General features: G+C 36.9%; 1 protein-coding gene across 1 annotated transcript in view; it reads right to left on the bottom strand.

Moving 5' to 3' along the window:
• Window positions 1-27,920, bottom strand: part of csmd3b (CUB and Sushi multiple domains 3b) — a 423,699-nt gene that overhangs the window by 351,487 nt on the left and 44,292 nt on the right. Inside the window, exon 2 of the mRNA XM_059556241.1 lies at window positions 17,341-17,563. Coding sequence (XP_059412224.1) covers window positions 17,341-17,563 — 223 coding nt within the window. The remainder of the gene's footprint in view (window positions 1-17,340; window positions 17,564-27,920) is intronic.

Below are 27,920 nucleotides of genomic sequence, written 5' to 3'. Positions count from 1 at the left end.
GTACTGCATATATCCAAATATGATCCACTCAAACTGTGGTTAAAGAAATGCAGCAGAAATTAATTTAAGTGACACTTTAGAATAACATTAATTTAGATCTAATGTTAAATGAAAATTATATGTATGAATTAAGTTCTGTTGTTAATTCATATTTGTTTATAATACATTAAAATGAGTGTATAAAACATAAAATATATCAGCTTTAACTAAAATTAAACAACAAAGGCTTATTGGAAAAATGTCTCTACATTTTGTGAAACTCCAAAAACATACATATACATACAATTCACTAAAGTTTCCAGCTCAAACATAGAATAGTAGCAGTAATGCCCTACAATTAATAAAAAACATATTAGTGTGTTTCCTTGCACACACTACTTTATAAGTTAAAACACTTTTATCATAGTGCATGATTTGTAAACGGATATATTTTGACATATGAATCACATAAGCAGCTCAAAATGTATTTTCTGACATTGTAAACTTGCTCTGTAGTTCCCCTGGTACAACATTGCACTTGCAATGCAAAGACTTGTAGAAGAAAACTAAAATGGCATGGTTGCTTCAGCAAATTAATCTTTTGGTGCCACTTGGCTGATTTTTAATTTTTAAACCTTCCACTACACTAAAATCTACCACAATAAAACATTGCCAGATTCATATCCATTCATCCTAGTTATTTCAAATATAATTCCATCAGTTTTGTTACATTTTATGTCAGATTTACGCACTTGCTTTATGTCAGATCTTGTAAAAATGCCTTACTTGGTGAAAAAGCCCACAATCTGCAAAATAAATGAATTGTATTTTTTTTTATGTGTCTTGTAATACAACATCTGTTCGCTCGAAACCATCATGCAGGAATATAAACACCAGTAGACAAAGCCCATTATTCCCCCACCTGCATTTGGAGTGGTGTATCACGACCGCACTTATTTGATGCTAAAATCCATTTGCAGGTTCTGAGGCCCAACTATGACAGACCTCTGTAGCGCACCTTCACTCGTCCGCGGGTGAGTTCACGCCTATCACGCTTGTCCTTGTGCTCCCTATGGACCTCGTCGAATGCTGAGCGGGAGATCAAACAGCATTTCCTAAGGGGTAAACACTGGCAGCCCCTCTTAACGCAACAGAGCATCACAATTGCTCACTTCAAAGAGCCCACTTGCTCACTTTTATACCTATTATGACAAAATTCTAACGGGGCTTGAGGTCTAATTGGGAAAATGCTGGCAAGATGAGGATAAGTAGATTACATCAAGGTGTGGAAAAGATAATCTTGCGGAGGTAAATTTGGGTCTGAGAACATGAAGAAGATGATTGGCTTGTACTGTTCAGCGTTTTTTCTGATACAGCACACATATAATGGACAAGAAGAGATGCACCAAATATTTCCAACTGAAAGGGAAAATGGACTGAACAGCAAAACCAACCACAGCCTCTCTTTCTCTTTAGTCAGTTTAGGATGAAAATAAAAAACTGCAAATTAATCTTTATCATTGTATTTTATTGTTGTATTTTAACAGGAGTTAATTAATATAATATATAATAAAGTACTATTCAGAAAATTGTTATTGTGTCCAGAATTATTGGCTTTGGGCCAAGAATTTATTTTTGGTGCATCGCTAATTATAAGTCATAGATTTGTGCATGTGTGCATGAATATTCAAACAAGTCTGCTGTGATTTTCTTATACTGAATTACACACTAATAATGTCATTGGTGGCAGAGACGTCACACCCATTCAAAGTGAGGGGGCACGTGCCCCCCTCAGATTTTTGAGCCAAGTGGATTTTAAATGCAGCTTCCAGAAGACAAAAAATAGGCTATTAATATTTTCGGCGTGATTAGAAAGTTCAGCGTGTCATATCATCAGCTGTCAAACTCAAATCTGTGTTCGCTGGCTGACGCTGAACCAGATACAGGTGCGTTTTTACAGCACAGAACATTAACCAATCTCACACAATGCTGTTGAGCTTATGAATGCAATGACCAATCAGAGGTGTTCAGATGAGTCATCACTAAAATGTAGGCGTTTTCTTCACTCACTGGCTCACTGAATACCTCTTTCTGGCGAATTCTCTAGTCAGAAACAACAATGCGCAAATGTTAAAGGCCCCGATATACTTCAAACGAAGTTCGTTTTCATTCTTCGTTTGAGGGCAAAAAGAAGTTTGAAAAGGCAGAGTGTCAAAAGTACCATTTCCGAAGATTCCGACACCCCTGCGCTGCTGGAGACGGGGTGTAGATTAATGTAAACATCTCGTGCAGCTCGCGCGTATCCACTTAACAAAACAATGATGAAATAAAGTAGTGAAGCCAATCTAGGTGTAAGACAGGCCCCAATGGTCAGAATATTATAGACAAAGGAATAATGATTAGCAGCAGTTCAGAGTCAAGTATCATGTTTGCAATACAAAAGATCCATTCCATTTCCAGAAAAAAAAAATGTATGGAAATTTTGAATGGCTCATAGTCTGAAAACTTTAGCATGACGTGGAGAAAATAAATATTGGAGTCAGTTTGTTACTTTATTTTATTAGTGTTTGTTTATTTGATTAAACTGGATAAATTATTAGACCTTTTTATATTTTATAAGGTTTATTAATTTATATTCATTTGGCATTTCATTTATTTTACCCTTGAAATTCAATTGTTGAAAGAACATCAACAGCAGCAGCATGGTGTAACATTTATTTGAAACACATGTAGGCTATTTGGTACTTGCTACCTTATATCTTTACTCTTTCCTTTCTTTCTTTTCATGGCTTTGGAAAACACATCTCGTATGTTTCTCTATGTTGCTTTTTCCATAACGCCTATGAAATTTCTTTCTAGGAATGAAATGCTTTCTCTGAATCTTTAAAGTCTGTCCATGAGCGATCGTACAGGTGATATATTTGTATCAGATCAGCTATTCAATACTCCAGTGTATTCAGGAGATGTTGTTCTATGCTCGGACCTCCGTAGAATGAGAAATTAACCTGGGGAAAAACATTGCACGTCAAAGAAGGTGGAGTTTCAGAACACAACCACCGATTGCGTAACCGTCAAAGACCAATGGAAGCACAAAGGTGTTAAGCCTCATATGAAATGAAAACCAGTCATAAACATTTTACCCCACCCTACAGCCCCTAAAAATTTAATAAAATAGAAGGAAAAAAGAAATTGGTCATGATTTAGTGGATAATAATGAAGGCAGTCCCTGCAGCCAAAGCCAAGGGCAATGTGTTGGAGATGAATACACTGAAAGTGTAAAGTCAGGGGAAGGGCGTAAGGGACAAGTGCAGTAGTGAATGATCACAATAGACCAGTGACTCGACCACTTCAGCTTTGACTTCATGCCAGGCTGCTCCCTCTTGATTGATGTGGTTTTCACAGGGTGTTGGGCCACAAAGAGGTATAAAAGCACTGGCCCGAATGCTTCACTTACAGACATCTACAAACTTTAATACACAACAAATACGCTTCTAAATCTAATAGTTGTAATTTGCTGTGAGTCCTGAACAACATGTATATATATAAACATAAATAAAGAGTGCAAACAAATTCAAATGCAAGAGACTAATGTAGGAAAAGCTAAAAAATACACTAGCAGTTAAAAGTTATTTTAGGACCATGAGAAAGTTTACAGAATCAGGAAAAAGTCCTCTCGGAATATTTTCTGTTTTTCAGAACATTAACTGCTAATGTTTTAGGCTAACGTTATAATGAGAGTACTATTGTAAAAAAATGTATAAATAAAATTGTTAATTGATATGGTTTCACTGACATTAAGTGTTAGCTATCTTTTAATCAAAACATAAAACATTATTTACCCCGTTTATATCTGCAAGGTGTTCATTAAACATTTTCCCTGTGTGTTAACATCAGTAATTATGTTAGTTGAATGTCTGACTTGACTCTTGTTAATGAATTTTGCCCCGCCCCCAAACATATAATTCGACTACCAGTCAAATATCGGCAAGATTAGAAAATTTCAATTCGACTATGAAAATCCTTAGTAGGGGACACCCCTAATAAATAGTCTATATAGTAATTTTAGTTAATTATACAGCTCTATTTTTTATTTGTTATTCCGAATTGTACAAAATTTGCCGTTCAGCTTTATGAATGAATATAACTTTTGTATTTCCAGTAAAATGAGCAGAAATTCAGTAATAGCCTTTAGTGGTTTATGAGGAACAGAAAGTCCATGCTTTTCTCTGCTTTTCATCCATTCTCTTTGACATGTTTTTGCTTCTTTTTTTTGGACGTCACAAGCCATAGCTGCCACAAAGATAATTATTTAGTCCTCAGAGTCCTTGTTTTTTTGAATGCGCGAAACGCAATGCTTACGTCAGAATTAGTAAATCATAGTAAATTTCTGTCGTGTGTGACTGCCTCCGACCGATTTTCGTATAAACTCAAACGTGACATGTGCAAGGGGCTAGTATGATGCCGCGTTCCAGGAAACCCGTAACCCATGTTTTTCCAACCTTAAACCCGTGAAAGTGCACTGGAACGGCAATCAAACTCGTGACTTCCCACCCGTGAACTCGTGTCTCGTACTAGATCGATGTACTCCGAGTTCCGAGGTCACACAGCACGCGAAACAACAATGACAGCCCCTACGGATAATACTGCCTACGGATGTAGTGTTTATGCAAGTGGTACACATTGAAAAAACGATTTTAGGTCAATGTAACATTGCAATAAAATAAATAATCTAGTTACAATTCCTTGCGCTCAGAAAGTTTGGCGTAACTTGCCTGGTACAAAGTCGTTAGTCGTGGTATGAAATAGTGATTACGAGCTCAAAAACCTGCCTGGAACGCAGCATCAGAACTAACGTTATAGCGACTGACTGGGATGAGGAAGAGGTGGCGAGAGCCAACATGTATGATGACCTGCAGCTGTGTAATTTCGAACCTGCCAGACGTGAGAGGGCAAATGAGGAATTGCCAAGAACTGATGTCCGTCTAAGCTTATTAAATGCATAGTCCGAAGAGAATGAGTGGAGAGTTGGTGGAGTGTCCTGGTGAGTTGCTATCGTTTAGCATCGCAGCAATGAGCACTGGAGCCAGTCTACGAGCAGCAGTGCACAATAACGACACACACACACACACACACACATATATATATATATATTTTTTTTTTTACTGTCATTGAGTAGCACCGAGTGAAAAATCTACGTTTTCTTTATATCTAGTGGCAGTGATCATGATGTTAGTTCAGATTAGTTCCGATAACCTTTGTCATAGTGTCGTAGAACTGGTAAACGTTGTCTTTGTCATCTAGAAATAGAAGGCATCATGCTAGCTATATGGACGTTTCTAAGCGTTTATCTCTTCCTCCGGTGAAAATGTTGTTGCAAACGTAGCCGCGTGTGTGTCGCTGTGTTTGGCAGGTAAGCGCTTATATGGGTGCTGTCCCATGGAAACTGCGCTGAAAAGCTTGTGCTGTAGGGAAGTGAGTGCGTTTGGGTCGCTGTTGGTCGATATCTATCTATCTGTCTGTCTGTCTATCTATCTATATATCTATATATATCTATGTATTTATCTATTTATCTATAATCTGCGCTATCTGAATACTCTCGTCTACTACTCGTCTCTCTCTAGTCACTCTCAATGCTCTCAAGGCGGGCTTTGGTAAATTCTCTCCCCAACGTGACGTGATGCAATGCATTATGGGGGAAAGGAGACCGCTGTAAGATAGTACCTACTTTTTCGTATTATATTCCGTTTTGTGATACCCAACAACATAAAATACAATGGATAACAGTTTAAATGTTTATTACCAACAAATTGCACAAATTCGTTAAAAAATTAACCTTGCAACACGGCCTTTAAGTTTTCCTCATTTACTTTGTACTTTTACTTTGTATATCTCCATCACATGCTTTTAGATGGAAATTATTCAGATGCATTTAATACACAGAAAAAAAAAAAAAAAAAAAAAAGGGAAGTCGTGGCCTAATGGTTAGAGAGTCGGACTCCCAATCGAAAGGTTGTGAGTTTGAGTCCCGGGCCAACAGGAATTGTGGGTGGGGGGAGTGCATGTACAGTTCTCTCTCCACCTTCAATACCACGACTTAGGTGCCCTTGAGCAAGGCATCGAACCCCCAACTGCTCCCCGGGCTGCTCCCCGCAGCATAAATGGCTGCCCACTGCTCCGGGTGTGTGCTCACAGTGTGTGTGTGTGTTCACTGCTCTGTGTGTGTGCATTTCGGATGGGTTAAATGCAGAGCACAAATTCTGAGTATGGGTCACCATACTTGGCTTAATGTCACTTCACTTTCACTTTAATGTCACTTCACTTTCAGATCCGTAGATCAATGTAAGCTATATCGTGTTCATTATATGAATCGCATTCGATTATGAATGCGATATTGCGTAGCTTGTCAGTGTTGGTGTTTTTATGTTGTTAATACAGCGTATAGCACAAGTCAACTAAATGAAAGTAACCAAGCAAAGATGAATGCACTTTTGGTTGAATGTAAGGGAAATGTCATTTTGGAATTTCTGTGATCTCATGTGATATTGTTCATGTTCTTGTTCATGATCAAATTTTATTTTATTGCTGTAATTTATTTATTTGGTTGTTAATTGGTGACGTAAGAAGCGCTCTTTCCGGGCTCAAGCCTCAACTCGCTTCATTTGATAATACTACCTCAGCAGCCGTTAAGTTTTTTTATAGTTATTTAATTTATATTTTTATTGTCTAACTATCTGCGATTTCGGTATAGAGTTAGGAATATACTTTTTAAGGACAGCTTGTATAAATTATATATATATATATATATATATATATATATATATAGATATATATATATATATATATATATATATATAAAATTTGGACACACCTTCTCATTCAAAGAGTTTTCTTTATTTTCATGACTATGAAAATTGTAGATTCACACTGAAGGCATCAAAACTGTGAATTAACACATGTGGAATTCTATATGGAATTATATACATAACAAAAAAGTGTGAAACAACTGAAAATATGTCATATTCTAGGTTCTTCAAAGTAGCCACCTTTTGCTTTGATTACTGCTTTGCACACTCTTGGCATTCTCTTGATGAGTTTCAAGAGGTAGTCACCTGAAATGGTCTTCCAACAGTCTTGAAGGAGTTCCCCGAGAGATGCTTAGCACTTGTTGGCCCTTTTGCCTTCTGTCTACGGTCCAGCTCACCCCTAAACCATCTCGATTGGGTTCAGGTCCGGTGACTGTGGAGGCCAGGTCATCTGGCGGAGCACCCCATTACTCTCCTTCCTGGTCAAATAGCCCTTGATGCCTTCAGTGTGACTCTACAATTTTCATAGTCATGAAAATAAAGAAAACTCTTTGAATGAGAAGGTGTGTCCAAACTTTTGGTCTGTACTGTATATATATGTGTCACACATATCGTTATGATGGACTGAAATGATCAGGGTTCATATTAAACTGAAGTCCAAATTAATTTTAATAGCTGCTCTTTTTGGTTTGGGTCTGAGTTCTAAAGGTTACAGTGTGATTTCATAGTACATTACAGCGTTTTATTTCAAAAGATCAAGGAAAATGTTATTTCTCCTGATATGACCTCATTAAGGGGTAACTTCTACCTGATCCTACCCTTAAAGTCCCCTTCATTAGTACAACCTAATGTAGTCCGGCTGATTCTTTCACAGTAAATAATGTTTTTAACTTGAATAAAAGCTGTTAATTTGGATGTTACCACATGAAACATATTTTTAGGTTACCTGGCAGCACATTTTTTACAGTGTACTTCAGAGCAGGAACTTAAGCAGGTGTGGATTGCAGGGTATTCGGCCACCTTATTCAACAACAGATGTTCATGCATTGGACTTCATCATGGTCAACAAGGCATGAATACTTTCCACGCTGTTGGGCTAATACTGTTATCAGCTTGTGAAAGGGAACTCTAACCACTGCTGCAAAATGAGAAACAGGGCAAGAGGAAGAAAGAGAAAACAGAAAGAGGAGAAAATACAGCATTTGGACACTTAAGTCAGACTATGTTTGTGTAATTGTCACAAACAGACTGAAATTTAAGTCATTACTTTCTGGAAATCTTGACATCTGCCCCAGTTGTTATGGCATGTTCAGGACAATTCACGAGAGAAGAAGCAATGTCTCATTTGTAAACATGATTCGTTTACCACAGTTAGCAGCTGACAAGAAGGGAACTGACATATTTCAGTCTGTCTGTCACAAAACGCTATCAAGTCTTTGAATATATTTTTTGGATCAAAAAACTTATACATTTAATAACAAAAGTATTTCAAATAAACAGCATAACTGTTTTCACCATTGACTAAAAAAAATAAAATAAAAATAACAGCAAATCAGAATGACTTCTAAGGGCTCATGTGACACTGAAAGGTGGAGTAATGACTGCTGAAAATTCAACTTTGCCATCATAGGAATAAATATTTTAAAATATAATTCTTCTGATTTAATATATTCAAATATGTTAAAATACTAAAAGATTTTTAAATGGCAATAATATATATTTTATTTTTATAGTTTTAATGTACTTTTGATCAAATTAATGCAGCTTTGGTCAGCATAAGAGACCTTTTCAAAAAATAAAAATAAAAACCTGATCTCAAAATTTTACTAGTGCATATTAAAAAAATAATCAATACAAGCACTTTATGAGAGCCTTTTTATTTTTTTCAGAATACAGTTGTACATGCAAACACCACATCCTGAGCTTATTCTGCACTTTGCACATTTACCACAAGATGTCAGTAACCCAAGCTCAACAGTGCAATAGATGGAGACTGAGCCAGAGAAAGAGAGAGAGCCCTCTTTCCTTCTACTGTGGCTTTGCTTTTGGCAGAAACCACTGCACAGCAACAGACCAGACTGCTACTCCTTTACATCCACTAGATAGGAATAAAATGTAGTCTGTCACTCTCTCTCCCTCTCTGGCTATTCAAAACAAGCCACTTGGTATGTCAGACATCTCTTTTCACTTGCCTCTTCCAGGCCATGGGAATGTAATGGAGTGACAGACTGTATTCTGAACCTACAATCGATACTAGTAACCCAGGGTTGAATGAATTTCACCCTGAATTCCTAGAAAGTGTAATGAGAATGACTGGGTGAAGGGGAGAGGTCAGATGATGAACTGAATGGCTGTTGTAAGTGTTAAGTCTGAAAGCAGTGCATTTAAAGGGAATATTAAAAGTATACCTCAAAATGAAAATTCTCTCATTATTTGCTCTGGTATTTACTATTTTTAGGGGCTAAAGACACTGGTAAGAAAAAAATGTCAAGGATCTCAAAAAATTCATGCTTTTAGAATGTCACGAGAATAGTACATTTCTGATTTTTTGGTTTTGGTAAATTTTTTATTAAACGTAAAAAAAATCCTGAAAGCATATTTTGGAAACAAAGAAAAACTTCCTTGTCAATGTTAAGGCCCCGATATATTTCAAACGAAATCGAAGAACGAACTGATGACGTCATATTGAACAAAATCAGGCCTAAACTTCGTTTCAGCAGTTCAAAACAGCTGACCAAAGCGAACTTTATGGGGGAGTTCATTTCGGCTCATAAACACCTTTGAGTTTCTATTGGTCCATGGCGGTTACGCAATTAGTGGATGTGTTCTGAAACTCCACCTCCTTAGAAGTGCAATTTTTTTTGTTTTGTTTTTTTTTTGGTTTGTTTCTCATTCAACGGAGGTCAGGCAAGAGAGAACAATATCTCCGGACTAGTCACTAGCAACATGAACACAGTGTCGAATAGATGAGCTGCACAGATATATCCGCACCTGTACAATCACTCGCGGAGAGACTTTAAAGATTCAGAGAAAGCATTAATTCCCAGAAAGGGAATTAAGTTTTACAAAGCCATGAAAAGAATGAAAGGAAAGATTAAAGATATAAGGTAGCAAGTACCAAATACATGTTTCAAATAAATGTAACACCATACTGCTGCTGCTGTTGTTCTTTCAATAAGCGAATGTAAAGGGTATACAATAATAAATGAAATGCCAAACGAACATACAATAATAAACCTTTGTTTTTATCAAAAGTAAATCATTGCACTACATAAAATATAAAAAGGTGTAACAATTTATCCAGTTTAATATAATAGTGTCAGAATGTTCTGGAACACTATACCGTCGCTCAGCCTTTTCGAACTTCTTTTTTCCCCCAAACGAAGAACGAAAACTAACTTTGTTTGAAGTACACCAGGGCCTTTAATCACCAATGGCCAGTGCAACTATAGTGTTGAGCAGGCATGCATGCTTTTTTAAACAACTCACAGTCTTCCTGTATTCACATGCATCTGCATACATGTATATGTATGATTTAAAGACACACGGATGAATTTCATTTAAATCTCAGCACCTCTTGATTTTCACATTACGTCCATGCAACAGTACAGTGCTCCTGCACTGACACCTCGATCAGACGCCAAAACAAACGGCAAATGATTAATGGCGATGGGTAGCTTTGAGTGACAGGACGGGGATGAGTAATTGCTGGTGGCTGCTCTTGCTTCCTCTGTCCCATCCCCTCTACATGCTGATGACTAATTACATTGCTAGCTCCACAGGCTAAGCGTCTGCAATTACACCTGGCTTCACTCAGGGGGTCTCTTTCACAGTCTGACACAGATAGTGACACCCAGCTTTACTAAATGAACCGCTCGCAGCCCGGCAGCCACATGTATGAGTGTTTTCTGCAGAGATGGAAGGGGTGCGAGGAGAAGAAAGAGAAGAAAATATACATTATCTCAAAGTGAAGGTGAAAGGGAGCACAATGGAATAAGATGAAAGACTGTAACTCCCTATTATTTCTCTACTCCTGCAGTGAAGGGAGACTCTTAGGATATAAAAGCTACAACTTAGTTAGAAAATTATATTAAAAACCGATTATTATATACCAATGAAAGGCTTTTTATAAGCCTTAACAACTAGCATATCTTCAACAACCAGGTCACATCTTTTAATTCTGTTTACCAGGAAGAAATTTGAAATTTGTGCACTGATTAATTCAGTGAGTATTTCTCAGAGGTGGACAAAGTACACAAATCAAGTACTTGAGTAACAAGTACAGAAACAGATAGGTATAATAAAATATTACTCCAGTAAAAGTAAAAGTACTCATTTTTCATTTTTACTCGAGTGAATTTACAAAACTACTTTTTTATGTACTTACATAAAAAAGTACAGATAGATAGTTTTTTTTGTTGTTGTTGTTGCAATTTTATATAGTTTGCTTAATTCCATTTTATATTGGCACATATGTTTTATAATCCTACTGCTCAAAATACCCAGGATTTTCCCAAATAACCACTACAAAGAGTCAAGATATATTTTTGTTATTGATATGATATATGGACTACGCTGACGAGAGTGATGCAGTAATGTTAACTGAGAAGCTTACACTGTGATGTACATGAGAGAAAACAGATATGACCATCTGGTTTTCACCAGTAAGAAAAAAAGCGTTTTAAAGTCTTGTTGTTTTGCAGAACATCACAGTAACATATGACATGAGAATAATGCCTGGAGTTAGGAGGAACATTTTAAGGAAAATATAATTATATTTTCATAATGATTATTTTCTTCTCAAACCTTGTCTGTGGTGTAAAATCACCCCTGGCCGAACGCCCCCAGAGGGCATCACTTCCCACTTTGATAATTACTGTAGAAACCCACATCACATCATTTATTTTTCCCCCAGATGTAATCTATATAATTTAGGTGGTTGAATACAAATATTTGGACTTATTAAATTACTAAATTAAATTATTAAATTAAATATTAAATTACCTCAACTTAGCACCAGCAAGCTTGTTAGCTAGACACTTAGCATCAGCAAACAATATTTACTTATTTTCAGTAAGGTTATGATTATGAAGAAACATTCGTATCTGTTTACTTGGCTAGTGAATTCAAACAATATGAAAATGTATACTGTTAATAAACAAAAAAGCTGTAACATAGGGCTAAATGCATTAGCATTTTAATAAAACTGTTAATGTTATGGAAGCCGGGAATTTGAACGTGCATGAGTTATTTTATTTAATATGTGTTATTTTAATGTTTCCTTTTTTACCTAAAACACTGATGCTGATGTGTCTGCATTTAAGCATTTCTGTGGGCTTAAATAGATCACCCTTTACAGCAGATTTAGTTCACGAACAACTTTTGACCTAAATATGGTTTTCAGTTAAAATAATTGATCCTAAAATTCGATAGTAGTAACTTACTTTTAGCAGCATCAGTCGCGCGCGCCCTCAAGATCTCCCGGTTCTTACTCAGTTCACTGGAGACTCGCACTAAACGGTTCATTTGAATCAGTGAGTTGACGACTCTAGAACTACTGCAATCGGATCATTCCAGGCGGCAAGGAAGTCGACCGGAAGTGGAAGCCGGCCGGGAGCTGCCATCTTGTAGCAGAACTTCACTTGCGTTAGCATCCCATTGACTTTGCATTCATTTTGGCGTCACTTTGACAGCGAATAACTTTACATCTGAAGCGTTTAAAGACTCCATTTGTCCATTATTTATTTCTAAAGATACACGACAATGTAGTGTAACGGAAGTGCTAAAAATCTCTAAAAATGGGCTTCACTTGTCTCAATTGAGTTCCAATGGGGTCGCTGAGTCCATTTCTTTTACTGTCTATGGATCATTCTAATTCGTGAATGAATTGTTTGTTGCGATTTTCGAACCGATTAAAAAGGTTCACTGAAAAGAATCAGTTCGTTCTTGAATCAGACACCGCTTCCGCGTGTCGGCGAACATGATATATTATAAGGAGTAACGATATGTTTTGTGAAATGTAGTGAAGTAAAAAGTACGATCTTATGCTTTGGATTGTAGTAAGTAAAACGTAAAAGTTACTCAAAATAAAACAACTTCAGTAAAGTGCAGATACTTAAAAAATGTAATTAAGTAAAGAATTAACTAATGAAGTAAAGCTACTGCCTTACTGTCCACCACTGGATTTCTGTAGGTTACATAATTACACTGATAGGGGCAGCAAGTAATAATCTGTGTATTATGAGCGAGTCTTTGAATAGTTCACTCAGAAGATTCAAACGAAACAAAAACACAACAGCACCCATTTAAAAAAAAAAGTAAATAAAAAAAATAAAATAAAATACACATGTCAGTCAACTATTAAATATAAGACAGTTATAATTTGAATGCCAGATGTTTGTGCAATTACAGTTTGAGAGGGGACACTAAACTTATGATCATTTAAACCCATTCAGAATTTGTTTTGATATTTCTGAGCAAAGCTATAAATGATTCAGACAGATCTGTACCAGGGCCGTATTAAGACAGTGTGGTGCCCCTGGGCACTATACCACAAAAGCCAACTTTTAACTTTCTTTTTGCAAAACCTCTAGGGTGACCACCCGTCCCGCGCAGCGCGTGCGCGCACAGCGTTTGAAGCCCAATTCATGCATCCCACAAATTGAGACTGTGTCACGCATAATCAATGCTTGCTCAAAAAAAGTTGGTCGCTCTATATCTTCGAGTCCCAGGCAGCCAAACGAACATTACTTGACAGTTCAGCACGCTACTGTTGCCACACCCACCCCTCAGTTGAACTGCTGACTAGGTTGTTGTCAACTTTTTCTTGTTGTCATGACAGCGCACGCACGTGCATACCAGACACACTGGGAAGGAACTTTTAGATGCACGCTTTACGATTCGAAAAATGGAGAAAGTGAGGCACCGCCATCATCAGTTAAAAAAGAGAAGGTGTGTCCTGTTTCAAACTGTTTTTTTTTTCATGCGCCTGCCTTTACTAACATGTAAGTTCACCATCCTTTCTCCCCCTTCTCATTCCGTGAACCTCTGGAGTTGTGAGTTTAGACTTTTTTTTTAACTGTTCCTGTGGTGTTGAGCAACTACAATTCATTTTAATCCTATAATTTTATATTATAATTTATTTAAAGTGAATAAATTGTAATGAAAAATAAATAAAATAGATAAAGTAAATCGTAAGTGGAAGTGCAGCTGTCAATTCTGTCATGAGCATAAATCAGCAATTACACATGTTTAGGGGAATAGGGCATTATTAATATACCATGTAAGGTGCTATGTGCTAGAAATGGGTAAACCACTATCAATGAGTCTGCCCATGGGGTGGGGGCACCGCCGCGCAAGGCAGTGTCCCACATTGTCCCTCAGAAACATCCCCTTGTCCCCCCTTGGGCTTATTAGCAGGTGGTCACCCTAAAAACCACTCAATTGACGTCTGTCCATTTTGATTCATTTTCTGTAGCCGTTAAAAAAATTACACATTTGTGCGTACTTGTTGTGGACCAACTCATCTCTGACAGATTGGGGACGGAAGAGGGGGACTGATAGTGGTCATGTAATCTTTATTTATTTATAATTTATTATTAGTATTGTTGTTGTTAGGTTAGTGTTCATAAACGATTTATGTATGGTCTTTCAAGAATTTCAAGTTAATAATAAAACGATTTCCGAAGAATATTTTTAAGGCTTGTGTCATGTGGTGCCCCCCTAGTTGTTGTGAATGGTTGGTGCCCCTGGGCACTGGCCCAAGTGCCCTTATGGATAATCCGGCTCTGATCTGTACATATCTGAAGATTAATCTCACTGATATATTCAGATGTCAGGTTCAGCATTGTTAGTTTATAATTAATTTAAACAGATCTTTTTAGATTCCCAGCCAGGTCACATTAATAATCATTACTGATGTAAAATCAGGACGGAAGGTGTCTATCGCCCATCAAGATCTGAGGCTTGATCGCCCCCACACCTTTCACAAGCAAGAAAGAAGGAACAAGAACACAAATGACTGAACAAACAAACCTGCAGCGCAAAAGGCACAGACACTAAACTCACAGCATTTTATATAGGTCAGCACACCCTCTGTACGCTCGGACAGAGATGCCTTAGGGGGTCATTAAAGTCTAAATGAATCCCGATTAATCAAAATCATTACACATGGATATATAGATATACAAGGATATTTAAATGGTAATTTGCTTTAAGGCACAACAAGGTATTTATGTCAGACATTTAAGGATGTTAGTAGTGGTCATAAAAGAAAAGTATATCTTCTTTCAAACAGATGAGGAAGACAGAAAGAGAGAAACAGAAGGAGAATGAGGGCTCAATCCCCAATTGCAGTGAACAGTTTGAAACGGCTGAATAGCACCATGCAATGTGTCCATGATGCTAGCTATCATGGCGATGCAAGACACAAATGTAGTGCCTGCAGAATCCTGCATTATTTACTTCTCGAACTGTTTAATTAAGCTCTGTCATTATTCCTCCTTCCCCTTCTCCACACATACCCCCTTCTAATATCTCCTTCATGCAGGAGAGCAACAGAGAGAAGATGAAGAATGAGAGGAGGAAAATGTGTAAGTAAATGTGAGGCTACAAGAGACTAAAATCTTTCATAAATAAATGTTTATATTAACTTATTTATTAGGTATTGACTTAAAGAGCTTTAAAGGGACAATAAGTAACTTTTTAGGTATTTTATTATCTAAAATCAATATTTTTATTCATAAATATGCCCTCAATGGTGTACAAATACCTATGCCAATGTTTAAACTAATCCTCGTAAATGAAGAATTTATTATCTTTATATACATGGGACGGGTAGGTCGACGGAGGCTTCCATGTAGTTCCGCCATCTTGCAAAACTATAATAGCAGAGAGGGACAAAAAGTACTAAGCCAACGCGTTTCCACAACGCGTTCTCGGTCAGAGCCAGAAACGCAGGTGTAGAGCAGTGAGAGGCGCTTGAAACTGCACCGGCAAGTTTAAAAGGCTGGATTGCATTCTTATTATGGACCATACATATGCTGCGCCACAGGAGAAGAAAACATCGTCGCCAAAACGAAGTGCTATTAGAAGACATCCTGTCAAAGCTTTTTGGTACATATCGCCTACCGTAGATGCAACGCGCATTTGAAAAAGCGAGGCGCTGGAGAGCAAAATTAGTTTGAATGCAAAATACAATTTCACCACTAGATGGGAGTAATTCCTACTTACAGTCCCTTTAAGCAAAGTGTTCCTTAAATTTATTTTGGTATTAAAAAAATTAAAGTTTTAACAGTATGCACACGATTTAAGGTAAATAATTCAGAAAAATGCTGAAAATAATGCTAATAATAATACTTTATAATAATATTTTTATTTATTTTGTATATATATATTTTTTTCACAAGAGAACGTCAGTATTTAACATTTTACAGTATATGCACCAATGGCAATGCAGTTCACAAGGAAAAGACAGACCGGACTGCACTATGTCAGCTGGTTAACAGCTGAGATCTGTCAGGTATCGATCCTTTCCGCAAATGGGACCACAAATCCCTTGACACCACCTTTACTTCATTGCCTAATGCATAATACACGCAGACAAACATGTATGCATCTCTAAAGCACAAACACATACACACATAAATCTGTTACATTGCAGAACCATTTAAAATAAATTAGTAAAAAAGTGGGGGGGGGGGCTGATAAGTGTATATATATTATATATTATTAAGCTAAAATCTGTTGAAGAAAGAAAAAAAATTACAGACATGTAATGTCCCTATACCTTACAAACATATTTACAACATATAATAATACATTTGCATTCCATTTTAACATCCTTGTCGGCTGACACAGTACATAAGTGTGTAAATGTAACTGTACATGACACAGTGAAATATATTCACATGGAAACATTATCCTCTAACAAACACATGCAATATTTTGTGTGGAATTTGTAACAAGCATGTTCACCATATTGTTCACCAGCTCTGACCATAAGCATAGATGTGTAAATGAAATGCCCACAATTGAAATACCCCCCTTTGTAATACCTGCACATATAGCTGTTATTAAACCTTTATGCACTTAATCACACTGGTGTTGTCATTGTGATCTTACGGAGTCTTGGTAAAGTTGTTTTAGGGAAAGACATGCTTATTTTCTTCGTAGATAATTTGGCGTTAAATCAATTCAAAGCCCTACAAATGTAATTTTTATGTATCTGCAGTATGTATGTAGTTTTAAATGGCTGAGAGGTGATTGTAAAGGACAGAGAAGCGCATCAAACAATGGCCACATTAGAAAAATAGTGCTTAATTTTTTTTTGTGCAATTATCCAGGGAGAGTTCTTGGCAGCAATTTCACTTGGCATCATATACAAGTTGCTTACAGGCACACCGTAAAATAGACTCTGCAAAGTGTTCCTCTATCCTTCCATGATCAGGTACAGTATGCACCGTTTTCTGTATTTTAGTCTCACATTAACTTGATATAGTTACAGTGCAGCTGTTTACTTACAGTTTTATGCAAATCAGACATTATAAACAGCACTCACCTCGTCCTGAAGTTAGCTGGGTGCGGGTGTCCATCGTAGAGAGATAAAAAGTCATAGTCCTCCTCCACTGCGAATGACTGAAAGACTATTTGAATTCGGTTGCCCTCCTCTGCTACAATAACCCACGTACAGTTTGCCCCGTTCTGATATCCATATGGAAATCCGGGACTTTCAATGGTCCCATTCCTTCCTTTTAATGTTCCACCACATGTATATATGAAACCTGTAAAGCGAAAAGAGAGGAGAGTGTTCACTATGGTCAGCAGTATGACAAAATTATAAACACCACTTAGATTTTCTGAATTCTGGATAACATTTCGACCAACTTAAACCACATTTTTGTAACAGAAATAAATTCATTTATTACAAATATGTTTTTTGTGTTATAGAAGAGATGGTTTTGAGCACATAAATGGTTTATATGTGTATATGCTCATTATAAAAAGGTAAAAACAAAAAACTGTAAGCCTGTTCTACAAATTTTATCTGAGTAACTTTTCTGTGCTCATAAAAATACTTATATACAATTGTTAATGAATGTGATCTGATTTCCACAGCGTTTGTCAAAAATATGCATGAAGTATGAATTCCACACAAACTTGATAAATACCGGTTTATGCACACTACAATTTCAAAGGCAACAAAGACATCACAGCCATCACATCTCATATTGAGATTCAACAGATTTATAATCACACACAATGTGTCAAAACTGATAGCAAATGTTGAAAGTCTTGTGACCAACCACGAAAGACCAAGTTTTGAAAGTGATAATGAGTGAACTTGAGTGAACTGGCCCTGTAATTGTACATCAATACAGTTGATTTGAGGGCCCTAGTAAGATTGGTCTGATGTTCAGTACAGTCTGACATACCTTGGACATTCCTGGCAGTTTTATTAGCCATTGTGAAACCGTGACTTATTTCGAAGAGGACCTGTCTCACAAGCTTTCAGTGGAATTCAATAACATATTGAGTGAAGGAAAGCTTGTTTGTATAATTAAAGCAATCTTTAATTAGAAGCTAAAGTCATGAGGCACTGTTTCTCCATTGACGGTATTAATTTTGGGATAACTTTACACCATACAGTTAAAATACAATAATGTTTCCCATAACAAAGAAGGGCAGCATTGGTTACAGATCACAGAAAATTGCAGCATTTCAGCTTTTATTATGAATAAAATATTTGACTCACAGAAAACAACTGTACACTTGATGTTGCACATGGTAGCAGCTAGGCAATGAATTGGTATCCCTTTGAGCTTTGTAAGTGGTAATTTATTGCCACATTGTGAGAGGAATTGATCTGAGTACTTTACGTCTCAAATATACCGCCATTTGCCCTATCTCACCCACGAATTCTACACAGTAGTATCTCAAGCAACCCAATTCCCTGAATCCAATCTGATGACTAATGAATCAACTGAGCCAGCTCTATCGCGTATTACAATTCAAAACCTGAGCAGATAACATCTGTTTGGAAGGCAAAGACTGTCCAGATCTAATCAACGGTTAGCTGGGACAATCATTTGGAATAGTTGTGGGAATGTGGCCACAATGAACCATTTTAACCCAGCATTCAGCTTGCTCACATCTGTAAGGTATTTTTATCTGTTGTCATCCATTAGTCTCTAAGTTTTAAGGTAGCTAACTCATATGAATATATGTGTGTCTGCTCACAAAGAGGAGCACATGGTTTCTCTGGCCAGGGGCTTTACAGTAGACTGTGATAATCATCACACATTCATGATATCACAATCCAAGTTTTACAGTAATAGTTCACCCCAAAATGAACCTGTTCAAACCTGTACCTGTATGTCTTCTTTTGATTTCAAAGAAGAATGCTGGTGACCAAACAGTTGCTGGCAGCCACTGGCTTACATTGTACTTTTTTCTCTCCCAGTTTTATTATTCATATAAAATAACGTTATTAACCAGTATTCTTCTACTCTAACCGGTTTCAGAATGATAATAATACAGAGGAATACTGAGTGAAACGATTGAATTATTATTATTATTATTTTTTTTCATTTTTAAGACCTGGGGTATAGTGTATCGCATGGGACAAACTTTTATCTCTTTTTTATTTTGTCAAGACTATTCATTGGATATTTTCACAACCCTGGGCATGTGTACTATCTGCTTCCTGCCGCCCCTGATTGTTCAGTGGCCTGTCAGTGATTCGGTGTGAAAGGTGGAGGCCCTCCAGCTCTAATTGCACCATAAGCTGCCATGGGAAATTAGCACCAACGTAGTTGCCAAGGAGTGTGAGGAAGAAGCACTCCATCACGCACACACACATGAACAATGATTAGTTTCGGCAACTCCTTAGAGTAGAGCAAGGGGACAGACTGTCTGTGAGGATGAAAGCCAGTCATATGGTCACTGATGGTCAATTTTGTGGGTTGTAGATTTGCTGTGACAACTTCCAATGGGTCTCACTCATGAAAATGACAAGACAGAAGGGAGATCTAGCAACCAAAGTTTCTTTACACAGATTGCAAGGCCCTGATTTACTTAAACTTAAATAGGAAACTATTTTGCTTGTGCAATCGAACAAAATGTGAAGGCTAAATGTATACATTTACATGTGTAGTAAATATATTTATATTAAATATATAATATAGTCTGCCTGTCTATCTACTGTATAAAAGCATATTGTCATATTTTAAAACCCTGATATTCAGTGAAAACCCATTACTGTCCATGAGCGCTTGATTGTAATACCTAATCACATTATTACCTGCATATCGGCCATAATGAATTTGCACAGGCATTCACTAAATCCGAATGACTTTCAAGCTTGATAAATCACTTTCAGATGCAATTCAATTTAGGTGCATTGACAACATCATGTATGAAAGCACCAAAACATATTCATTAGGAAAAACAAGATAAACCAAAACAGGCAAGACATTGTTTCATGAATCATAAAGAAGCAATAACAAGTAATCAAAGTCAGTTCATCAGCTCGGGTGATTTTCTTTGTACATGCATACTAGAAAGCCTTTATTAAATCATGACTTAAGTGAAATAAAAACCATAAAACGCATACAGAGAAATGATTTAGCCTGAAGTGGCATTTACTGTTACCTCAATATTTTGTGTTTATGATGCAATTAGAAATGCCATACTTATTTCACCATCACATGTAATGTATATTTTACTTTGCATCTTTGCAGTGGGCTAGGTTCTAAGACTTGTTAGAAAATACTGTGAACAGTTGTTATTAAAATATCAGTGAATATTGTAGACAGTCAGGAATTGTGCGGTGCTATAAAAGCACAAGTACATATTGTTTTTCATTGCTGGTTTTAAGAATTGTGGCTCAATAGAAGCAACAAAATAAGGAACAGCTGTTACTGCTACTTTTATTATGTGCCTGCATGTACACTTTTATCAAGTTTTGGTAGTTTTTAGAGGTAGATTAGATTTATATGCACCTCTAAGCCACAATATGTAACATAGCAAGAGAAGTGCACTGTTCATCATAAATAAGTAATGAAATTTAGTTATTTACAGGCTAGTGCACTAGCTAAGAAACTTTCAAAGGAAAGCTAAACTTTTTAAAGCTAAACACACTATTTTGACATCATCATATGTATAATTGTTTGTACTAAGGCAGTAACAATCTCAGTTTCCAAGGACCCATAATGGTAGGATGTCTAGCCATGCTAAGATTAGCATAGAGAGTAATGCAGGTTAAAGAGAAGTAAATGCAACCCACAGAGAGCTAGTTTTCCATTGATGAGGAAATAAATCTTTAACATTGTGAGCGTGTCCCCCTTATGCGAGTCCCCTGAGATAGAAGACAGCTGGAAGATTGTCCAGTTCCCACCGTTACTTAAGAAACAAGATTAATACAGAGATTGTAGCCCACTCCATCTAATACGCAAGCTAAAAGAGCTCAGCATAGCATTGGAGAAGCTGCTGATAAAACAAACTGGCATGCCTATAATGAAAAAAATCCCACCTATTAAGATTTAGTATTTATCTCCCTTCTCTCCCTTAAGGGGCTAATTAACATGGGGGATAGAGGAGAAGTGTAGTAGAGCTGGCTATGTGGGCTTAAGGCACCTACACATCTCTAGCAATACAGGAAACCAACCACAAGCCCACCAACATTTTCAAGAGATTTCGTTTTCTTTTGCCATAGTCGAGGTGATCATCGGCTTAGAGAGAAAAACGTTGAATCATCTGACCGCCTCTGCCCATTACGAACATTACAAGATTTTTTTTTAAGTGTAATATTGAGTAAATGTATGGCTTGAGGGAATGATCTTAAAAGTTTTTTGGTGATTCATGTTGTAGGGTAGAAACTTTAAGGAGAGGATGTAAGCTTCTTATAAAGAAGGCGCTAAAATCTTGACTCACCATGCAAATTCACTTGAGCCAGTGATCAAAAGGAGATCACTCACACTAATAAAAAGTTTGGCATGTGGTGGGCTTGAGCAGCCTACACATTGCTGAAATTAAACTAACCACATATTCTTTAATTTCACAAAGATTTAAGAAGCCGTCCACATAGAAAAATTTGTTCAGTATTAATTGTTAGCCAAGATGATCAATTATATAATAAATTATATACAATTCACTGCTGGGCAACGATTAATCGCAATTAATCACATCCAAAATAAAAGTGTTTTGTTTATATAATATATATGTGTGTGTGTATTGTGTATATTTATTATGTATTTATAAAGACATACATATACAGTATATCTACATATATGTATATGCAAGTATATATTTATTTTAATATAATTTATATTATATAAATATATTTAATATATAAACACAGTGTTTTTCTTAAATATATCCATGCATGTGTGTGTATTTTGGATGCCATTAATCACAGTGAATAATAATTTTGATAGACCTATTAAAAAATGTTCAATCAACTATTTTCTGTTTCTCAAAAAGTTATGTGGGCTGCTGGAAAATGAAGTTTAAGAGGATAGCTGTGTTTTGAAATGCTTTGGCTGGTTTCTGGATGGTCCAAGGTAGTCATTAACGGTCATCTCAGCTGGAAGACCATTTTGGACCAACTAGAAACCGGTTAAGATGTACCAAAACCACCTGAAAGATTATCTTTTTATACGTTAGTTGGATTCTAGCTGGTCTAAGCTAGTCATTATCTGGTTATTTTAGCTGGTAGAAAATCTCAGACCAGTCCAACAGCTGATGACCCACCTTAAACCAGCTAGAAACCAGTTATGATGTTCACAAACACAGCTTCCATTTATTTTGGAACATATTAACTGTTATTGGTCCGAGGTGGACATTAGTTGGTCAAATAAGCTGGAACACCAACTTAGCCGAGCACCAAACCAGCTACCAGCTGAAAAATCTATTTCTAAATATGTTAGCCATTTCCACCTTGTCTTAGATGGGCATTAACTTAATCCGGATTGTCCAGAAGTGATGGGACACTGATCTGTACTCTGTTTGTAGAAATACCAATTAGCTAATAATCTGCTTTTTCAAGTGTTTACCACTTTGTGCTTATTATTATTTCTACCACACTGCTAATTGCTCATTATATTACAGAAATAGAAGCATTTCTTGTTCTTTTCTCAAGCTGTTTGTTGATCCTGACACTATGTAGACGTTCATACTGATTACTGAGGTGTGAGGAGAGGCGGTATGCTCGTACTCTCTTCTTGTCCAGGTTCTGTTGGCAAAGGTTTGCGTCTCGTTTTTACCTTGGCAGCTGGCCACTCTTCTCTTTTTCTCTGTATTTCACTTGTGCTTCCTCCTGCCACCCAATATTTACAACAAAGACTGGCTCCACCTGGGTCAGCATTTCCACACCACATCTTTCTTACCCCTGCCAATGCAGCTGAGTAGTCTGGCAAGACTGTGGCTTTAAAAGAGAAAGGAAAAATAAAGATCAAGCTTATTTTTACCTAAGCTCAAGCCAAGACTCCTCTTAAACAAGACCTATCGGTACCATGTTGTATCGATTTGAATCTGCTTTAATTTCTTTTGAGAGCATTTAGGAGTTTCTGAAGTCAAACAAAATAAGAATAACAAGTGAATGAGTACAAGTACAACGGGGTTGGGATTGATTATGTTTAAATTCAGACAGTCCAGTTGATGCACTTGAAATTATTTAAAATAAAGATTTTCAATAGTTGTAAAATGTATCTTGTAGTGAATGTAAACAGAGATGCTCAAAATCGCATAGAATTTGGGAAGCAGCATTCCACTCGCATTCCAGAATTTTATAAACAAGAGCATAAAAAAACATAGATGAAAAATAGAAAAAAATTATAATTAGGAAATAAAAATAGAAAATAGAATTGCAGAGAGAATTTCCTGAATTTTGAACAGAAAGCACCAGTCAAGAATGTTTGAACATGAAAAACAGAAATCAACATGTCAGTTTTTTTTACATAACATTTTGCACACTGATCATCTGTGATGACACCGAAATTATAAACTAGCATGCATCAAATTACACAGCAACTCAATCAAATAACAACGGAAGATGTACGTTGTAAAAACAACATCAAATTTAATTTAGGTAAATTTTTGTTTAATCATTACCCTTTATTCTCTGATGCAGCTGAAACTGACACCAAACCTGAACACACCTGGTATTATAAGTTATATTATAACTAAAATACAAAACACTTTACACTTTAAAATTAATATTATTTACAAATTTAATCACATATGTAATAACTTTTTTATTATTATTACTATTTTAAAACAACATAACATAGACCTTAATCCACAATTAAGTCTAAATTTGCTAACCTGCCACAGGTCTTTGGATTCCGGATTATTATTAAACCTTGAAGAAAGCTTTTCAACAGATAAATGAGATTTCAAAAGGAAGTGAGGCTTTCCCTGTAATGAATTATTAAACTGCATTCCCCAATGCCAAAGTCTTCTTAAAAGCAAAGGTCAGATGAAAGGAATATTTTATTCCCATTCCTTGCTTCTAATTCTCAACAGACCTGAAACAATTGCCCCTATCAGAATGAGTGAGAATACTCCCAATTCAAAGATACTTGAAAAAAAATATGAATCAGATATATTGTGGCCACATCTAAAAACCTAATCACCAAGAAAGCATTTTAGGAAATTAAACACAGATACAAAGTATTTCGCCGATATTACCCATTTTTTGTTGCATGTTAAATGCCATTTGCACTATTGCTAATGATTTGTGCTGCACATAGTATCGACTGCATACAAATTCAAGCAACAGATTATGTTGTGTACTAGATGTACTTGCTCTACTCAGTATTCATATATGCCACATATTGTTGTGCTCAAAATATTGACCTAGCTTAACTGGCTATGCACAGCCCAGAACGTGGTAGACAGCAAGCACACTAGATTCTGAGACATTTCTATAACCCTGTATAAAAAGTACCCAGTGGCAGGTTTAAATACCTATAAAGGTCTATAAAACAAACTAGATCATTCAGCACCATTTGTGGTTCCAATTGAGTGTGGTTTAAGGTATATGTGGACTGAATCCACCAGACAAATCAAAGATGTCCCTTCTAGCAACCAAAACAACAACACTGAAGTACTCTCTCCTAACCTGAAGGTGTTGCTTTTTCCATATCCCTTTTTTAATATGCTATAGGGCTATCAGAATATGTCTGTTATGAAGGTGTTTGTTAGACTTCAGTGTTAGGTACATCTGCCGCTTATGGTTTGTACCTAGCTGACCTTCAGATTTCATGGGAACAGTGTCTTCCGTGGATGGGGGCATGCTGTCTTCTCAGTGCGGTAATATGAAATCATATCCTAAAGGTAGGACCTATGATTCAGAGGATAGATGGAGAAATGTTCACAGAATGAAATGTTCACAGCTGTTTTTATACCAGCTTGTATTGATGCATCTCTTGGTTCTGCTGTTCCTAGCTCCTACCTTTTACAATTAATAAGTTGGAATTTGAATTGAACTGTCCAGACCCCACAAGAAGTTCAACTGGAATGTTGGAATTAGAATTTACTGCATTATAATAAGTGAGACATTCAGCACATGAAAAAAAGTTTTGGAAATTAAGTGTGCAAATCATAACGTAGAATCTTCCATTTTTGTCCGACAAACAAATCAGACATTAATGTCTGTGAACTTGAAAATGATGTGTATTGACATCTTTCCATGGTTAAAACAAGATATATTCTGATGTTCATTCATGTTTATTTCATGCCATAACTTGTAAAGAGGAAGATATGATCATTTCACATGCTGCTTTAACTGAGACGCTGCAGCGATCTGTCACAACACATTAAAGAGCCACAAAATGCTATTTATTGTTTGAATTCATTTAAAAAATGGCTAGATTTTAAAGCTGAGACCTTGTTTCATACCTAAAGTAATCTGCTCTGTCTTGTCTGTCGGCACATTGTGTGAGAGCACCATGGCTTCTCAGACATAGCAACAGTAACAAAGTGGGAAGGGTCTTAGGGGGAAGTCGTGGCCTAATGGTTAGAGAGTCGGACTCCCAATCGAAAGGTTGTGAGTTCGAGTCCCGGGCCGGCAGGAATTGTGGGTGGGGGGAGTGCATGTACAGTTCTCTCTCCACCTTCAATACCACGACTTAGGTGCCCTTGAGCAAGGCACCGAACCCCCAACTGCTCCCCGGGCGCCGCAGCATAAATGGCTGCCCACTGCTCCGGGTGTGTGCTCACGGTGTGTGTGTGTGTTCACTGCTCTGTGTGTGTGCATTTCGGATGGGTTAAATGCAGAGCACAAATTCTGAGTATGGGTCACCATACTTGGCTGAATGTCACTTCACTTCACTTTTCAAAGGGTCAATTCAAATTCAGTTAAATGACAGATTTTGATTGGAATTTACAAGGCATCTTCAATTCTGAATATTGGACCATGTAAATCACAATGACATTCATTTTTGGTTCCTGTAGCTTAAGTGTAATTTCTGGCCTATGGCTGTATTGCTCACTGCCGCTCACCCCACTCTCGCACTGGCACACAATCTATATAGACACATGTCACTGACAGGCAACATTAGCTCTTTTACCAATGTATAGAATGTGTTTAACCCCTGCTGCATTGAACAAAAAGACAATTTCTTCAGGCGGTATGAGTGAGCCAGAGAGCGAGAAGCTGGGAATGATTACAGAAGAGTTCCCTCAGAGAGCGTGTCGTAAGCATGAACGGAAAATGGAGGGGAGGACGAGATGGAGGAGAACTGATCAAACTGTCAATCACAGGCCAGATAACGCTATTGGAAAGCAGTAGCAAGGTGGCGTGAAAAATTACAAAATCGTCACCATGAGAGGTCGTACATCACATCTGTCTGGTAGACCGAGCTTTGTTTGTTGAGTGATAATTGTTAGAATTAAGCGTCTCCTGTCACATGAATTAAGAGTAAAGACACACAGTGGGTCACACATTTGACACATGACATCATTCACAATGATGGTCTAAATCATGCATGTAATATGGTTTTTGATTGGATCCATAATCAAATCACTATACAAAACAAAAGCTTTAAGATTATTTTTTTTTTTTTTTTAGATTTCAGTAATTTGATCATTTACCAAAATTATGTTCTCAATCTGTTGGTTATTTTTTTCTTCTCATATTCTGTGATTGTCTTGAATTTAGATTTATTTCATCATAAAATGGTCTAATCAAATGAAGTTGCACACATTCTATTTATATCTTTATTCGAAATGAAATAAACCATTTATGCAAACACTTTAGAATAGAGAACACATCTTCACTGTTAACTATGAGCTTTCCCTGAACAAACTCCTAATTGTTTGCTTATTAATAGTTAGGAAGGTAGTTAAGTTTTAAGTATGGGGTAGGATTAAATTGATTAAGGGATCTGAAATATGGTCATTTCTGCAAAAAGTTTCCTGAAAGTACAGTATGGATTTATACAGTATGGACAATACATTCAAACCAAGCTTTTATTTTGGTTGTGAATACTTCAGTTTGCGTGCTTTATAGAAATTAATTTCTCATGACCTGGACTCTAACAGCTCTTCCAGACAAAAAGTTTGCGCTTTAATAATCATGATTTTCACCTTGGAAATCACATGGCCCAACACTATTATCTGCCTATTAAAAACATTTAATCACTGATAGCACACTATTCTCCAGGATAGGTCTGATGTTCCAGTCAGACAGGATGCATCGATACAAAGGAGCCTAGTGACTTTCCAATTCACTGCATATCTGTGTGTGTGTTGTGCTGGATGATGAGGATTAATTAAAGGGGCATCGGATACATGTCGGGTCGTCTTGGCAGAACTGATCGATCCTGATGGCTCCCCAGTCCTCTAATAACCCAGGCAAAGCCCTCCAGCTGTCTCCCATGCACACACACAAATCCACACCAAACACCCTCTGCACCTGCCTTAATCAGCCTGTTCGCAGTCACACTCTCATCACGCTGTCTGACTGTCTCTCTTTCTCTCTCTCTCTCTCTCTCTCTCACACACACACACACACACACACACACACACACACAAACACACACACTCTCTGTCACAGTGTAGTGGCTGACACTAGCTCATTAGGAAAGGTAGGCTTTGTAATGATCACTAACCTAATCCCACACAACTTGTCTTCTG

Source organism: Carassius carassius, chromosome 8 (genome assembly GCF_963082965.1).
Source record: "Carassius carassius chromosome 8, fCarCar2.1, whole genome shotgun sequence".
Classification (NCBI taxonomy): domain Eukaryota; kingdom Metazoa; phylum Chordata; class Actinopteri; order Cypriniformes; family Cyprinidae; genus Carassius; species Carassius carassius.
Note: the sequence above shows the minus strand (reverse complement) of the source record. Positions and strands in the feature narration are given on the sequence as shown.